Raw genomic sequence first — 17,735 nt, 5'->3', positions numbered from 1 at the left:
TAAGCTCTAAACTACAGTTCAGCAGTGTGTCTGAAGGGAGAGACAGTGTCTGCATGAGGACAGTAGCTTGTGTGCATGTGGGTAGATTTTGCATGTGAGCATTAGGAACGCAAGTACAGTGTGGGCACAGTTGGCATATGCATGCTTAATTAACAGATAACTTTTCCGGTGGATTAGAGCAGGAATTCAATATATGTTCCAGTGAAAATGGAGTAGATTTTATTATTAAATGGTGATAGAAATTTTAGTTGTTTGATTTCTTAGAGTGTATTACTCATGTAAAATACAGCTATTAGTTTCTTAAAATGATTTTAAAGTCACAGTTTACAAAATTTTTTAAATTTCTCTAACTCTTAGTGTAAGCCTGGCATTTAGTTGACAGTTAATAAAATTATACTTAGTATAAAAATAAACCAATTTTTAAGATTTTTCTTTGATAGCTATGTTTTCTCCATAGGCATCTGTGCTGTGCTGGGAGCAGAATGCCCTGTTCGGGGTTGCCAGTTGTCACCTCACTGGCACTCCTTGAAGTAACAAAAATTGTTTTACTTTAAAATTTGAGACTGGCCAAGAATTAAAAGGCAAACAAAATTAAAGTGAAATCAGTTTTAAAATTAGCTGTGACTTTAAGCACAGCGTTGTAAATTACAGTGTGGATTGTTGAACCAATTGGTTCTGTCCTTCTATTCTGTCCTTTTCAAGTTATTTTAAACAACCAATCATAAAACTATGTTTGTTCATGACGGTTTTGATAGAACAGAGATAGTAAGCAATTGCCTGCTAAGTTGGTCTATTTTACCTTTTCCAAGGATGTAATTGATACACAGCTGACACAGATATAAGTTCTATAGTTACTCTTTCCTTAGGTGACTGTTTCAATAATTATGATAATTACTGAAAGTCATATCTTTAAAAAATATACAAAATGATGTTGAATGCTGGTGACAGGTGCTCTTTGTTATATATAGTGCTTTCTGTAAGTTAATAGTCCATGTATCTGATGGTTGCCACATTAGTGCACTGTACTAGAGTGTAGCATCTAGTTCACTGTTTTTACTGTTCAGTTTTCTCTTCCTGCAGCCTGCCCATCGTCAGTGTCTGTTGAAGTAAGTGCAGACGGTGTTAATATGCTCCCTTTGTCTACTCCTGTTGTCACAAGTGGTCTCACCTACATAAAAATACAGCTTGTGAAAGCTGAGGTAGCTTCCGCTGTCTGCCTCAGACTACATCGCCCTCGGGATGCCAGCACACTAGGCCTTTCACAGATTAAATTATTAGGCCTTACTGCTTTTGGTACCACCTCATCAGCCACAGTTAATAATCCCTTCCTTCCATCTGAAGATCAAGTTTCCAAAACAAGGTATGTATTTTTCATTTCTAATTTTTAAATGCTTTCTGTGGTTGTTTTCAAGTTGTTCATCCTAGCCAGGGGTGATGGTGTACACTTTTAATCCCAGCACTTGGGAGGCAAAGGCAGGTGAGTTCCAGGCAAACCTGGTCTACATAGTGAATTCCTGGACAGCCACAGCTACATAAGGAGACCTTCCCCCTCCCCCCCAGCCTCTCCCCTCCCCCAAAAAAACCTCTTAGTAAGTTGTCGTATAGGTGCTTATATAGTACTGATTTCTATTAGGTCTAATACAGTAGTTTTGCAGAGGTATAACAGTGAGGTGGCAAAGTTGAAGTTTATGTAGTAAGTTTATGGAAAACATCTGCAGTAATGTGAGCTACTTACGTTCCCACACATGTACGTTCTGTATTTCAGCATTGGATGGCTACGGTTATTGCATCATTGCCTTACACACATAAGTGATCTAGAAGGGATGATGGCCAGTGCGGCTGCCCCTACTGCCAATTTGCTACAGACTTGTGCTGCCTTACTGATGTCCCCGTACTGTGGGATGCACTCCCCCAACATTGAGGCTGTGCTTGTAAAGATTGGACTGCAGTCCACTAGAATTGGCCTGAGGCTTATTGACATTCTCCTGAGAAACTGTGCCGCATCAGGCAGTGATCCTACAGGTGACTATTGACTTTACTCCTATCATTTTCACACACCTACGCAGTAAAATACTTCACCTCATGATGTTTGGAATTCTTTCTGAAATGAATTCCTCTTAAAGCTACTTTTAAACTTTTTCATAATTTATAGATGGCATTCAGTGAATAACTTATAAAAGCATATCTTTCCATTTTAAACTGGCTAACAACCTTTTTTTTCCCCCTTGGCCAAGATTTAAATAGCCCTTTACTTTTTGGAAGACTGAATGGACTTTCCTCTGATTCTACAATAGATATTCTTTACCAGCTTGGTACAACTCAGGATTCTGGAACTAAAGACAGGTATATGTTGTACTGTTTTTCTATTTAGTCACAAACATGGTTTAGTGAATTGGAATTAATACTTTCCCTTCAGAAAGCCTCACAAATGTTTAAACAAGTAAATATATCAACATCTGTCCATATGCTTTACATAGTAAACAAAATAATGTGTGTTTAAACATATTTTGAATGCTTTTGAGCTAAAAAATTTGTAGTCAGTATTGCATTTGTAGGAATACTTCACATGTAAAGATACTATTTATATCAAATGTCAGTTGTGGCATTGCTGATCCTTCTTTACTTTTTAAGAATTCAGGCCTTGCTAAAGTGGGTCAGTGACTCTGCAAAAATGGCTGCTTTGAAGAGAAGTGGCAGAATGAACTATATGTGCCCGAGCTCATCAGCTGTCGAATATGGGCTTCTCATGCCGTCCCCCTCTCATTTGCACTGTGTAGCTGCGATTCTTTGGCACAGTTATGAATTGCTTGTAGAGTATGACTTGCCAGCACTGCTAGACCGAGAGCTCTTTGAGTAAGTATGAGTGGAATCCTACCCTTTTCTTTCATGTGCTAGATTTACTGTGTGTTTTCATATTTTAGGTAAAGTATTGTGTCTGTTTCTGTAGTTGCTTACTGCTTTAAAGGTGGTGGGACCTAAAAGAATGGAGCCTAAAAATCAGGTGGACTAAAGTCTCATGCAGTAGCTGATTTTATTCAGAGCATCAGACAGTTTGTCATGGTCTGAGGATCATGAAGAGGCACCTGAGTAAAGAATACAATCACAAGGACAAACCACATGTGGCAAAAGCATGTTTTTCCATAGAGGCACATGAATGACAACAGCTGAAGTAACTCACTGCTATCCACTATACCTGGGAATAGGAAGAAAACACATTGTAAGAGCAATTCTGGTCTTTGAAGAAACTAAGGATACAAGGCTTTTGTTTTCTTGGAGTTTTCCCACAAGCACTCAGAATTCTCACACAACTTCATTCGTGGAATGTGTTCCAACAAATATTGATAGTTTTTTGTGTGGGTTTTTGTTTTTTTTTTTTTGTTTGTTTGTTTTTTTTTTTTTTTTTTTTTTTTTTTTTTTTTTTTGGATAGTAAGGGTAGTTTAAAAATAACAAATACAAAAATAGTACTTTTGAAATGACCCTTCACACTTAAACTGTTTTTCTTCATGCTGGGGATTGACATGGTCTTCTACTGGAGCTGCACTCCAAGCCTTTCTTGTTTTAAGATTCAGCCACGATATTGCTAGTTTTTCTTTAAATCGGGAATGTAGCACTGTCAGCTACATTCTTCTTTAATCTACAACTGTAGACGGAAAGCGTCAGTAGAAAGTTTGAGATCGGCAGGGATGGCTGCCCATCTCTATTTCTAGCACTGGGAGAGAAAGGAAGTTGATGAACCCAGTTAATTCCAGGACAGTGAATACTCAGTGAGCCCCACCATATTCAAAAAGGAAAGGAGTGGAGTGGGAGGAGAACTTGAATGTCAAGTAAACTCTTAATGTTCTTTGTCAGTATATTTAATCTCCAGTGGGAGTATTTCAAGCGATGAGTGTGGTTTCCTAAAAACAAAACAAGACATGTACTCTCTTTTCTTTCTCTAGGTTACTTTTCAATTGGTCCATGTCACTTCCGTGCAATGTGGTTTTGAAGAAAGCTGTTGACAGTCTACTTTGCTCCATGTGTCATATACATCCAAATTATTTTTCCTTGCTCATGGGCTGGATGGGAATTATCCCTCCCCCAGTGCAATGTCATCATAGACTGTCCATGACAGATGATAGCAAGAAACAAGATCTTAGTTCATCACTGACAGATGATTCCAAAAATGCACAAGCACCTCTTGCTCTAACTGAATCCCACTTGGCAACTCTTGCTTCCTCTTCTCAGTCCCCAGAAGCTATTAAACAGTTGCTAGACTCAGGGTTGCCTTCCCTTCTTGTGAGGAGTCTGGCTAGTTTTTGTTTTAGTCATATTTCCTACTCAGAAAGCATTGCTCAGTCAATAGATAATTCCCAGGACAAACTCAGGCGGCATCATGTTCCACAGCATTGTAATAAGATGCCCATCACAGCAGACCTAGTTGCTCCTATTCTTAGGTTTTTGACTGAAGTTGGCAATAGTCATATTATGAAAGATTGGCTTGGTGGTTCTGAAGTCAATCCACTGTGGACAGCACTTCTGTTCTTACTGTGTCACTCTGGGTCTACTGCTGGAGGACATAATTTAGGGGCACAACAGAGCAGCACAAGATCAGCTTCTCATTCTTCAGCTGCTACGACAGTACTGACTACCCAGCAACGGACAGCCATTGAGAACGCAACTGTTGCCTTCTTTCTGCAGTGTATTTCATGTCACCCTAATAACCAAAAGCTGATGGCCCAGGTAAGACAGCAAAGCCCATCTTAGACTCTGTGGGGTCTTGCTAATGGAGAAGGGCTGCCCTTGTGGAATTAGTTAAGCAGTGTGACACTGAAGCTTGGGATTAAGTACAAACAAGAACAGAATCTAGGCCACAACTGAAGTGTCAGTGTCTTTTCCCTCCTGAAATATGTGCTCTCAAAAGGCAGTACTTTTCAGGATGAGGTGACTGGAAATTCATAAACATTCTAGCTACACTCTGACACTTCCATAACTCACCTAGAACAAGACTAAAAGAATATATTTTTGCTGCTGGTACTGGATTGACTATTAAGTATTACCAGACTGCTGTAACTCTGGGTTTGATCTGATCACATAGACATTAAGAGTAGGTTTCAGGAGAGAGGCTCTGAACATTATAGACAGTTTATTGTAGTAAGTCTCAAAGGTCAAAATTTTTGCAAGCTAGAATTGTTTAGAGTAAGTATATTCGAGATGCTTTGGTTTGGTTTTTTGTAGCTTTGAGGCTTTCATGAATTTGGACGAGTTTTTCAGTATATAAATCAAGACTAGTAATGCCTGTATCAGGGACTCTCGAACACAGACACTACTGTGTATAACACCTTAGGACACAGCCTCTCAGAAGTAGGAGACTGTGACGAGCAGGAAAAAAGGCTCTTTCCCCTGTTAACGGGGATTGCTTATTCCTGTCATCCTGTTACTACATGTTTACATTTATAAATACAGAATGACTTGAGTTTGTTGACTGGAAAAACAAGGTACATTAGTGCTCATAGTAGTAGTTATTAGACAACTATCTCCTTAATAAAACTAGTTAAAAGCAAATGCTTGAATTATAATTTTTATAAGTTTGAATTGTGCTTCGTAGACTGGGTTGCTATAGTCCTCTGACTTCTGATCTCATTATCATCTGTTTTTTATTAAGACTGTTTTTAACTCAAAACACATTCCCCATACCTCACACCCACCTCTCAGTTCTTGTTATGTAACTCAGGCTGGCCTCAAACTCACAAAGGCCTGTCTGCTAGTGGTGGGATCAAGTCTTGGGCCACCACACCTGGCAAAGTACTTTTCAAAAAGTAATTTTTATTATAACTGGATTAATAGTTACTAAAATCAGTTCTGGCTAGGCCTACTCTGTATGTGAAAGATCAATTGTAGGTATTCCTCTCTGCTATTGAAATGTTTTGTAGTTTGGTTTTTTATGAGTCACGGTCTCACTCTGTAGGCTCCCAGAACTTTATGTAGAGGGCAGGGATTAACGTTTCTGTGCTGTCACACTTGCTGTCTCCTTACACTTTTAGTTGTTTGTCTGCTTCTGTATTCCCGTACTTTAAGATTTAGGTTCTTATTTGCAGATTGATGAATTAAAATACACTTATTCGTTAGTTCATATTTTTAATTTCTTGTTTATTTTTTTTAAAATAAAAACCTGCAAATCTCCACTCCACTTTTGAAATTTCTTGCCTTCCCAGGTTCTCTGTGAACTATTTCAGACAGCTCCTCAAAGGGGTAGCCTTCCAACTTCTGGGAACATTTCAGGGTTTGTACGAAGACTGTTTCTACAGTTGATGCTCGAGGATGAGAAGGTGACAATGTTTCTTCAGTCACCTTGCCCAGTGAGTAATCTTGATGCTTACCTTCTTGTCCTTATAACTCTTACTTACTTCTGAGAGAGGACTTGTAGTGAGTTCTCTTTTTTTTTTTCTTTCCAATTTTATTTTTAACTTATATGTATGTCTTGCTCAAATGTTTGTGTACCATGTGTACCTAATGCCCTTAGAGATGAGACAGGACCTTTGGACACTTGGAACTGGAGTTGTGGGTATTGTGAGCTGCCACGCAGGTGCTAGGAACAATTCCAGGTCCTCTGTAAGAACAAGTGCTCTTCACTGCAGAGCCGCGTCTCCAGCCCCATCTTCTTTTTAGTAATGTAGCAGACGAAACGAGCAGTTTATATTTAGTGGCAAGAAGTCTTATTTAGGATAACTTGCCATATTTCCTTCATTAGAACAACAGATCCTGTATTTTGAATAGTTTGTTTTGTTTTGCGGACACGCAATATTTGATACCATTGGTACTACCCATCTAAAATGCTGATCAACAACTCCTAGGCAAAGCATGCCAGAAATATATAAAACATACAAGCTGTGCTTCATTGAACTTTTTATTCATCCATGTCTTTGAATTTGACTACTGATAGTATCCTAAACACTTCTAAATTAATTTTCCCCAGTTATACAAAGGGAGAATTAATGCGACTAGCCATGTCATCCAGCACCCAATGTTTGGAGCAGGCCACAAGTTCCGTACTCTGCACTTGCCAGTCTCAACAACACTGTCAGACGTTCTCGATAGAGTGTCAGGTAAGTGAGACTTCAGTTTGATGGTTCTTTTTTTTAAAAAAAACCCTGTTTCATGCATTTGAACTTGAAGGAAAAGGTGTATTTTTAGTTTCTGTGTGTGGTTGGTTTGTCTGTGTGTGACACGCATGCAGCACCTGCAGAACTGAGGAGAGTGCGAGTCACAGGTTCTGGAACTGGAGCTGGAAACAGTTCTAAGACACATGTGGGTCCCGAGAGTGAACCTGGGTCTTCCGTAAGAGCAACAAGAACTCTAAGCTACTGAGTCATCTCTCCAGGCCCTTATTACTTACTTACTTACTTACTTACTTACTTACTTACTTACTTTATTTATTTACTTATTTATTTATTTATTTATTTATTTATTTATTTATTTATTTATTTATTGTATATAAGTGCACTGTAGCTGTCTTCAGACACACCAGAAGAGGGCATCAGATCTCATTACAGAGGGCTGTGAGCCACCATGTGGGTGCTGGGAATTGAGCTGCTGAGCCCTCTCTCCAGTCCCCAATAACTTTATTTTTATTGTTCTATCCATTCAGAAACCATTTCTTTAACCCTGTTTCATGCATTTGAACTTAAAGAAATTATAAATATCGTCATAGCTTGAAGACAGAAACAAGACTCATTAAATTAGCAATAATGACTCTTACCCTTCAGGCAATAATAATCTTAATTATGATGCCAGCCATGTCGTGTGATGCAAACAGTCGACTGGGAACCTTTGGAGGATTTTCCCCACACATAACCATGTGGTCACACTATTGTTGCATTAGTAAATGGGTGGCAGGTTTCAAATTAATGAGTGTTTTCTGGATCTAGAGGTGAAAGTAACCAATGTCCAAAAGTGAAGACTGAAGGCGTGGGGTCACCTAGTTCCTCATCGCTGCTCACAGTGCTGGTGTGGGGTCACCTAGTTCCTCATCGCTGCTCACAGTGCTGGTGTAGGGTCACCTAGTTCCTCATCACTGCTCACAGTGCTGGTGCAGGGTCACCTAGTTCCTCATCACTGCTCACAGTGCTGGTGTAGGGTCACCTAGTTCCTCATCACTGCTCACAGTGCTGGTGCAGGGTCACCTAGTTCCTCATTGCTGCTCACAGTGCTGGTGTAGGGTCACCTAGTTACCTCATCGCTGCTCACAGTGCTGGTGTGGGGTCACCTAGTTCCTCATCGCTGCTCACAGTGCTGGTGTGGGGTCACCTAGTTCCCACAGTGCTGGTGTGGGGTCACCTAGTTCCTCATCGCTGCTCACAGTGCTGGTGAGGAAAGCAGAGCGGGCCTCCTTCCCTCGGTGCTTGTAAGCAGTAAAGCCGCGCATTAAGGGGAAAGCTGCTTTTTGGTTCTTTTGTTTTTTGAGATGGGGTTTTTCTGTGTAACAGAACCCTGACTATCCTAGATCGCACTCTGTAGGCCAGGCTGGCTGTGAATTCAGAGATCTGCCTGCCTGTGCCTCCTGAGTGCTGGGATTAAAGGCGTTGTGATCATCTGCTTTAGATAGAGTTTATTGCCTCTTAGAATTTCTCGTTATTGAGTGAATAAAATGATTTTTTTTTTGTAAGAACTGCAGTTTTCTCTAGAGATGGGCTTATGAAAAGGACATATTTTGACCCTGAAAACAATTATGTATATACATTAGATTTCAAAGTAAGCCGTATATAAGTATGTATGTTATAACAAAATAGTATTTATCTATATTCTTAAGAGGAAGACCAATGTTTTCCCTGTAACGAGTGAAGGAAAAGGTGGGAGCTGTCCTTGAATCACATGAAAATCCAGAGCTCACAATTAAAGACAGATAGAAAAGACCAGGAAGGTCATCGCTTTGACAGCACGTATCCTTAGAATCAGAAGGATAGATGGGGGAATAGCAGCAGCCCTGCACAAGGACGATAGTCAGTACATGAGGTGCTCCATGTTTAAAGAGAAAGAAAGAAGTGGGAACCTGTTAGCATGTGTAGATAGTAAGTCAAACTATGTGAGCGAAATTGCTCACTGTTATAAAATAAAGCAATATTTAAAAAAAAAAAGTCAGTTGTGGTGCTTTATACGTACATGCAAAAGATGTTTCTGGAGTCAGAAGCAGGAGGATCACTAGAGCCTGGGAATTAGGTTTCAGCGTCAGAGTGAGGCTGTGTATTGGCAAGAAAAAGACTGCTTTTTAGTTTACATTCCTTATAGCTGACACAATTGTTTATATAAATTTGCAGTTCTTCCCTGCAGCTATAACAGAGACTACAATAGAATATTAATATGTTATGATAACTGCATGTTAAAACCAGTTTGCTTTTGTTTTTTATTTTTGATTTGGATATGGCAGCTTATCTTTGAAAACAAAACTAATGCTGTTGCTTTCCTTCTGGATGATGTAGAAAAACACTGTATTTTAGACAGTATTATCTTGCAGATACACCAAGTATCACAGCTAAACTTATTAGTGAGCAAAAAGATGATAAAGAAAAGAAGAACCATGAAGAGAAAGAAAAAGTTAAGGCGGAAAATGGATTTCAGGATAACTACAGTGTTGTCGTTGCCTCTGGTATGCTCTGTGTTCTGTCATCTTTGTTCTGACGTCTCTGATGTCCTTGGAACTACTTAGCCCACTCACTGCCCAAAGGTCGCTTGCTATACTCCACCAGGAGCTGACTGTTTATGGATAGTGTACATACTGAACTTTATTTTGATAAAGGGACCTTATCACAACATGAGTTATACCTGACAAAATCCACTAGGTATACTGTTTTCATTACATAAATCATTTAAAAGTTTAAATGTTTTAAAAATAAATTTCTAGTATTGTATTTGGAAAAAAATATTATCAAGGGTGACTGTTAGTTTTGTAGGTTTTGTTTTTCACAGTTTTGAGATTTAATAAAAGTACGCAGTAAGCAGAGGATGAGAGAGTGTAAACTCAAGCTTGCCCCTTGATCAGGATAGTGCTGTATTTGGCCTCCTTATCCTAAATCAACATGAGGTCTCGGATGCCAATTTTCCACAACTATTTTTGCTTAAATAGCCATGTATATCTAATAATTGATGGCAGCTCACAATATTCTTATTTTCTTGGCAATTATAGATGGAAAACCAAAATTATTTATGGCATGCCTGAAAGGTCAGGTAGAATCGGAAGTGTGGATACTAGATTAATGACTTGGTCTGAGGAATGCCTAGTTTATTAAGACTTGGAGAAATCTTTGCTTCCTATCTTAGCTAGAAAAAAAAACTTACCGTTTATCATCTTTTAGGGCTGAAATCACAGTCTAAACGTGCTGTGTCATCTACACCACCTCGCCCACCATCCAGGAGGGGAAGAGCAATCCCTGATAAAATAGGGAGTACGTCCTCAAGTGCAGACACTGCTAACAAAATCATCACCGTCCCCGTGTTCCATCTGTTTCACAGACTCTTGGCAGGTAACATTCATGCTGAGGAAACATCAGAGCAATTCTGAAACATGGCAATCATGTGTTTGATCTCTTGCTTTGTGTGAGATAAATGAGGTCCTCCTGAGGATTTTTCGTACACATTTCCTTCTAGGAAGAAGTAAAGTGCACAAAGAATAATCTTTTTAATGTCTGTTTCAGTGGCATGAAGTTACTGGGTTTTTTTTTTTTTCTTTTTTTTAATCACTTTTATATCTTCTTACCCTTGCTTTGAGCACAGATGATAAGGTGGGGGAGAAGTAGCATCAGATAAGTTTTGTAGGTATAATTCTAGCCAAGGATTTCAAGAAAGAGCATTGGTAATTAACATATTCTTTGCAGATAAAATCCTTTGACCGATGCTTTTCATTTGTAAGTGCGATATTCATTATTCTGTGCCATACTCTTATTGCTGAGGATTGCTTGAGTGGTACTCTGTCTTAACTTCATATCCTAAGTCTACTGTGTCTCTTTGTAGATAGTGTTTAATTATTATACTTAGGTAGCGGTAGGAACTGCAGTCAGATGGGCCCCATATCTTAAAATATTTGTTACCTAAGCCTCTATGAAAATATTTGCAAATGTTAGATTTTAGAATATCTGTTCTTTCATTTGTTTGACCTTGGTATCATGTAGATATTTTTCTGGGTATTAATCTATATGTGTGTTAGAAACAGTTTGACTTTTATAGACTTTCCAAGAGTTAATTTTAAACTTTTTGAAATAGGTATATTTCCCATACTCTTGCCCCTAATTTAGTAAAAATGATGGATTAGTTAACAAAATAAAGCCAAGTAAAAATGTGTCCCTCGTAGATTTTATTTTAACTTATGTAATTTTTTTAGGTCAACCATTGCCAGCAGAAATGACACTTGCCCAGCTTTTAACTCTCCTTTATGACCGAAAACTTCCTCAAGGTTACCGTTCAATAGATCTTACTGTTAAATTGGGATCAAAAGTCATTACAGATCCAAGTTTGTCAAAAACAGATTCTTTCAAAAGACTACACCCTGAAAAAGGTAGGTACTTGACAGTCCTGTAAGTGTTGCAGTCATTGTTGACAAGGTGGTTCAGTCAGTAAAGCATTTGATGTGCAAGCATAAACATCATTTTGATCTCCAGCATTCACATAATAAAGCTGAGCAGGATGGCTTCTGCTGCTTTAATCCCAGTGCTGGGAGCTGGACCAGCCTTAGCATTCACCAGATAGTCTACCTACTCTAATTGGTTGAGCTCTGGGATTTAAAGAGAAACCCTGTCCTCAAGAAAGTGTGGTCAGTGGCATCTATGAGTGACAGCCAAGGTTGACCTTTCCTAATATGCATTTCAAGGTACCCTCCTCCCCAACACCCACACACATACATAACAGAACAGCTTATTAGTCTGTTAGGTCAAAGGCAGTGGTTTCGCTCGCTGTCATTGAGCTAATGACTCAAGTTAAAATTGACCAGTTATATCAACTACATGGTACCTTTTTGTCAGTGATTTTGAGTTATTTATAAATTTTGAAAGTCAGCTATTTCAATTTGGAAAGTATTAATTCATCTTAGATCATCACTGCAGATGGGTATATGTGGTTTCCTTTCTAACGTCTTTGAGAATTACATAGTTACCATTTTATAATCAATTTATACTTTTTTTTTTTTTTTTTTTTTTTTTTGATTCTTTTTTTTCCGAGCTGGGGACCGAACCCAGGGCCTTTTTGCCTTCCTATTTGAGCTAAATCCCCAACCCCAATTTATACTTTTTTTAAAGATGTGTTTATTTTATGCATATAAGTACACTGTTCCTGTCTTCAGACACACCAGAAGAAGGCATCAGATCCCATTACAGATGGTTGTGAGCCACCTTGTGGTTGCTGGGAATTGTGGTTGCTCTTCCTCTGGAAGAGCAGTCAGTGCTCTTAACCACTGAGCCATCTCTCTAGCCCTCAGTTTATAATCTTAACTTGTAATTTACTTGTCCCTTTATATTGAATTGCTTTCAAAGCTTGTACAGATTTTCTGTATCTATAAAGAGGGTCATATGTTTTATCCTGTTTCACTTGTATAGTTTATTACATAATTTTGCATGTGCATGCTTTAAATGTTACTTCTTTATACATGAGCAGGACGAAGTGTGTGTTTAATCAGTGGGCTGGTTCTAATTTTTCACTGCATAAATGCTGAATAAATATTTCATGTTGTCAATATTTGATCACATTTAAAGTTTGTATTTTTCTCATTAAAGTTCAGTTCTTTTGTTGTATTCTTTAGTAAATCTTAGTATATTTTCTTTAATCAAAGTTTCAACATGATGATTTGTAACTTTCTTAATTCTTGTCCATAAATTTTCTTTAACTTCATTTTTAAATTTTATGTGTATGAATGTTTTGCCTGCCTATGTGTTTGTGCACGATTCATGTGCCTAGTTCCTGAGGAGGTCGGAGAATGGAGTCCAGTGCTCTGCAGTTACAGACTATAGGCCGTCATGAGCATGCTGGGAATGAGACTTAGATCCCCCACAAGAGCAGCAAGTGCTTCTAATCCCTGAACCATCTCTCCAGCCATTTCCCTTTTCCTCTTCCTTAGTGTTACAGGGTCTAGTGATTGTTTGAACATACTATCCTTTTTGTTTACCACATAAGTAACTTAACGGTAAACCAAAATTGCATAATTGTCAGTTTTTAGTAAGAAAAGTCATTGTCGTTCACTTTTCCTAATTATATTGGGTATCATTTACATACATTTATGCAAGGAGTCTTTTGGGTGGTCTTTTAGGAAACAATACATCTTAGAATTCTGTGCTATACAATTGTGTTCTCAAATTTCAGTTTACTTACAAATCACCTATCGAGTCAAGTTTTAAAATGTGGGTTTATTTTCATTTAAAGGATCTTGGGGGTTTGGGGATTTAGCTCAGTGGTAGAGCACTTGCCTAGGAAGCACAAGGCCCTGGGTTCGGTCCCTCCAAAAAAGAACCAAAAAAAAAAAAAAAAAAAGGATCTTGGGTGGAACTTGAAAGTTTTTATTCCTTTTTATTTAATCTTTTTTTTTTCTACTCCAGATTTTATTCCCCTCCTGGTCCACACTCCTGACTGTTCCACATCCCATACCTTCTCCCTGCCCTTCTGTCCCCACCCCATCAGACCTCTAAACCCCTAGGGCCTCTAGCTCCAGTCTCTTGAGGGTTAGGTGCATTGGGTCTGACTGAACCTAAATACTGATGATACTTAGGTTTTTATGTTGTTAGTTCAAAAATTTCTTATCACAGTGCCTATGTGTGTTTGTGTGACAACATGCACATGATAGTCAGAGGACAACCTTGAGGACCAAGTCTCCTTTCACTGTGAATCCCTGGGGTTTAACTCAGGTTAGGCTTACACAGCAAGTTCTCCTTTAAGTAGCTGCGTATCTTGCCACTTTTGCTCTTTCTTTCTGTACAGTATATGTTCTTATAAGTGAAAGCATATTTATACTTACATACATTGTTTCTTACATTCTGAGTTTTTGTGTATTATATAGATCATGGAGACTTAATTGGTAGCTGTCCAGAAGATGAGGCTCTTACCCCGAGCGATGAGTGCATGGATGGAGTATTGGATGAGTCTTTGCTGGAAACCTGTCCCATTCAGTCACCATTACAGGTTTTTGCAGGAATGGGTGGACTGGCTCTTATTGCAGAGAGATTGCCCATGCTCTATCCAGAAGTGATTCAGCAGGTAAGCTAAGCCTCCCACCATCATGTGCATCATGGATAGTGAGATTTTCTGTTCTTTAACATACTTGCAATAACCTTTTAGGAATGTTCTTGGCCTTACAATCTTTGATCACTGGATATGTCACAGTTTGGCTTATATAGTATATATGAGGATCAGCTGGGAATAAGGAACCTCATTTCATTATGGCTTTTTCTTGATGTTAATGCTATAGTCATCAAAGCAACATTCTCTGTGTGTGGCTTGGATGTAATATTGATTGTGGTTATTATTGTAAATGAGCGAGTAAAATAATAGTGGATGACTGAAATTATGCCTTACTTAACTTCTGTTCTTTTTGATACCATTTCTAGTGTAGATAGTTTTAGTCATCAACTTAGCCCACATCAATGTTTATCCTGTTCCTGTCATTTGATGTGTATGTACTTTTCATATTCTTTTATGTTAATGGACAGTTTTGCCAGTTGTCTCTGGAATGAATGTTCTTTAGGAACACAGGGAAAATTCTGGTGGGTACCCTGGCATATACCTGTAATTTCAGCACTTGAGAGCTGTGGGTAGAATGCCAACTTGAGGTCATTTTTGGGCGACAGATAGCAAGACCTTTTCTCAAAAAAAGAAACAAAAACTACTATATTTTCCTTTTGTATGGTTTGAAATATGGTCTATAACAGTGGTTCTCAACCTATGGGTTGTATAACTTTTAGGGGTTGCATATCAGATATTTACAATTCATAAAGGTAGAAAATGTTTAGTTATGAAATAGCAACAAAATAACTTTATGGTGGGAGTCACTACAATAGGAGGAACTATTTTAAAGCATCACAGCATTAGGAAGGCTGAGAGCCATGGGCCTAGCGTCTACATCTAAACTGTATGTTGCATTGTATTGTCTTGTCTCTGCAGTCAACTTTATAATCATTCTTGATGTTTTAAAGGGCTCAGAATGGATGTTTCAATATGGAAACTCACTCATATATGCATATGAGTATATATGGATTTCTAAGATTTGCTAGGGAAGGTCTGCATTCCAGGCACAATCTTCTTTTTTTCTTTTCTTTTCTTTTTTTTTGGAGCTGAGGACCAAACCCAGGGCCCTTGCGCTTGCTACCCAAGCGCTCTACCACTGAGCTAAATCCCCAACCCCCACAATCTTTTTTATAGTGAAAATTTTGCCTCCATAAAGTTGAAGGGCAGCCCAAGAAATGTCCAGAAAGATTAGAATGCCATGCTGTACTAGAAAGTGGGCGAAATTCTTAGAGAGACGCAAACGATGTTGAAAGGATGCAGAAGACTGCTTGAAGGAGAATCTTGTTACCAAATATGATTGCACTAGGCCTTCAAAATAAGTAGACTTTAGTAACCGGTAGAATAAAATAGAAAGCAAACTGATATTCTGTGGGTAATTGGGAAGAAAGAAATATTTTCCTAATACTTCAGCACTTGGTAATATAGAAAGAATGACAGAGTCAGAAAGTTACCCTTGCTGACCACTGTAGCTATGGTTTCAAGGAAGTGTCTTTCTTCTTCTTCCTTTGTTGAGGGGAGGGGTATTATAATGTATTGCCTCATTTCTCTCTCTCTTTTTTTTTTCTTCAACTCTCTCATATACCCCTTCTTGCTCTCTTTCAAATTCATGGCCTTTTTTTCAGTTATTGTTATTATATGCGTGTGTGTGTGTTTGTGTTTGTTGTGTATGTTCCTAAAACCATAAATATAACTCGCTCAGTCTGTACAGTTTTACTTGTTTGATTGCTTTCTAATCTTGGATAACTATTTGGTGTGCTCTTCCCTAGGGAAGACTGTTTCTCCTGCTCTCAGTATTCCTTAGTGGCCTATAGCTTCTGTGTAGGACTGAGACCTCACATGCCGTCCTCTACCCATTTTGCTGTGTCTGTTGGTGTTGTCCTTAGTCAGCTCTCGTTTGGGCAGTCATGTTGGTGAGACATTGTGGGTGTAGCTTCTGACATTTTGAGAATCTCACAGCAAACTCCCTGATGATCTGATTCTAGCTCCTAGACATGCCATGCTCTTGTGGCTTCTAATAAAAACACAGCATTCCCTTATACAGATAGTCACGCATATAACTATTTTAAGGGTTTGGATGTCATTGCACATGTCTCTGGCTGTAGATGTAAGCGGATCTTTTGAGTTCTAGGTCAGCCAGAGCTACATAGAAAAATAAACTCATTAACAAAATACAATACTAGCATGAGGGAGTTCTGACATAGATGCCCCTGGTACATACTGCCGGGCTCAGGGTGTCATAGCCTTCTCGGTATTTGTTACTTCACTTTTAAAACGTGAAGAGTTCATCTGAAGCCCAGTATTGAACCATGAAAATAGGTAAACTTCTCTTTTTCTCCAGGTGAGTGCTCCAGTGGTAGCATCCACCACTCAAGAAAAGCCAAAGGATAGTGATCAGTTTGAATGGGTGACCATAGAACAATCAGGCGAACTGGTTTATGAAGCTCCAGAAACTATTGCAGCCGAGCCTCCCCCTGTTAAGTCAGCGGTGCAAGCCACTTCTCCCATACCTGCCCATTCTTTGGCTGCTTTTGGATTATTTCTTCGTCTTCCGGGCTATGCTGAAGTGCTCCTGAAAGAGAGAAAACACGCCCAGTGCCTTCTTCGATTGGTATTGGGAGTTACAGATGACGGAGAAGGCAGTAAGTGTTTAAAGTTACTACTTAAATTTGTCAACACATACACAGATAGGTTTGATAAATTTGTCTAGATTATTTTCTGTTCTTACCTATTTGTTTCAAAGTAAAGCTGTTTACATGGTTATCATTAGGTAAATATAGTAATGCTAAGCATTGCACATTCAGTTTATAGACTGCATGCTGAGTATGCAGTTTATATAAGTAAGTGACATTGGATAATGTGATCAGTATGTAGGGCTATCTTCTAGTCACTGTAGTAGGACGTATGAGAACATACTGACTCTGACAGGTTAGAGGTTTGGAGCTGAGAATTACTGGCGTCTCAGAGGTGTGAGGCTGTTTCTTTACAGATGTAGAAGTGTGAAGTGAAGCTGTATGGCAGTTCCGGGTAGTGCTCTGAAGAATAGGCAGAATTAATTTCGGGAGAGTATTTCAGAGTTGCAAGCATTGTTTAGAGGCTCAGTTTATGGGACAGGACGAGTTAGCTCATTAAAAATGTCTATGAAAGGCACTTCCAAAAAGTTATGATGGTGGCACAATGTTTGTAATCCCACAGTTCAAGAGTTCAGTAGCAGAAGGATCAGGATTTCAGAACTGCCCTTGACTGTGTGCTGAGTTCAGTGATAGCCTGGACTACAGGAGAGTCTGTGTAAAGAAGCAATAAAAGTGCTTCCTTTAAGAAAAGTTGTTATAGGAAACAGGTTTTAGAGTGTTTGAAACACTATTCATGTGTGCAACAAGGCCAAAGTCCAATCTCTTGCACTACAGAAACAAAACAAGGAAATGGAGAAAAGCAAAGGGCATAAGTCTAAGCAGTATTTTGCACAAAGAGGAGAGAGCTAAAATTATATATTATGTTATGTTATAAA

The 17,735-nt window shown here is 38.7% G+C and overlaps 1 protein-coding gene across 3 annotated transcripts in view; it reads left to right on the top strand.

Moving 5' to 3' along the window:
• Birc6 (baculoviral IAP repeat containing 6) overlaps positions 1–17,735 on the top strand; it is a 191,750-nt gene that overhangs the window by 131,377 nt on the left and 42,638 nt on the right. For all 3 annotated transcript variants that reach the window (XM_032908919.1, XM_032908918.1, XM_032908920.1), the window contains exons 50-61: positions 1,081–1,360; positions 1,766–2,022; positions 2,235–2,343; positions 2,632–2,853; positions 3,940–4,720; positions 6,193–6,336; positions 6,954–7,083; positions 9,489–9,620; positions 10,327–10,494; positions 11,349–11,522; positions 14,007–14,203; positions 16,569–16,869. In XM_032908919.1, the coding sequence (XP_032764810.1) occupies positions 1,081–1,360; positions 1,766–2,022; positions 2,235–2,343; positions 2,632–2,853; positions 3,940–4,720; positions 6,193–6,336; positions 6,954–7,083; positions 9,489–9,620; positions 10,327–10,494; positions 11,349–11,522; positions 14,007–14,203; positions 16,569–16,869 (2,895 nt within the window). The remainder of the gene's footprint in view (positions 1–1,080; positions 1,361–1,765; positions 2,023–2,234; positions 2,344–2,631; positions 2,854–3,939; positions 4,721–6,192; positions 6,337–6,953; positions 7,084–9,488; positions 9,621–10,326; positions 10,495–11,348; positions 11,523–14,006; positions 14,204–16,568; positions 16,870–17,735) is intronic.

The sequence above is a fragment of the Rattus rattus genome, chromosome 7, assembly GCF_011064425.1.
Source record: "Rattus rattus isolate New Zealand chromosome 7, Rrattus_CSIRO_v1, whole genome shotgun sequence".
Taxonomy (NCBI): Eukaryota; Metazoa; Chordata; class Mammalia; order Rodentia; family Muridae; genus Rattus; species Rattus rattus.
This window is presented reverse-complemented; position numbering and strand designations above follow the sequence as displayed.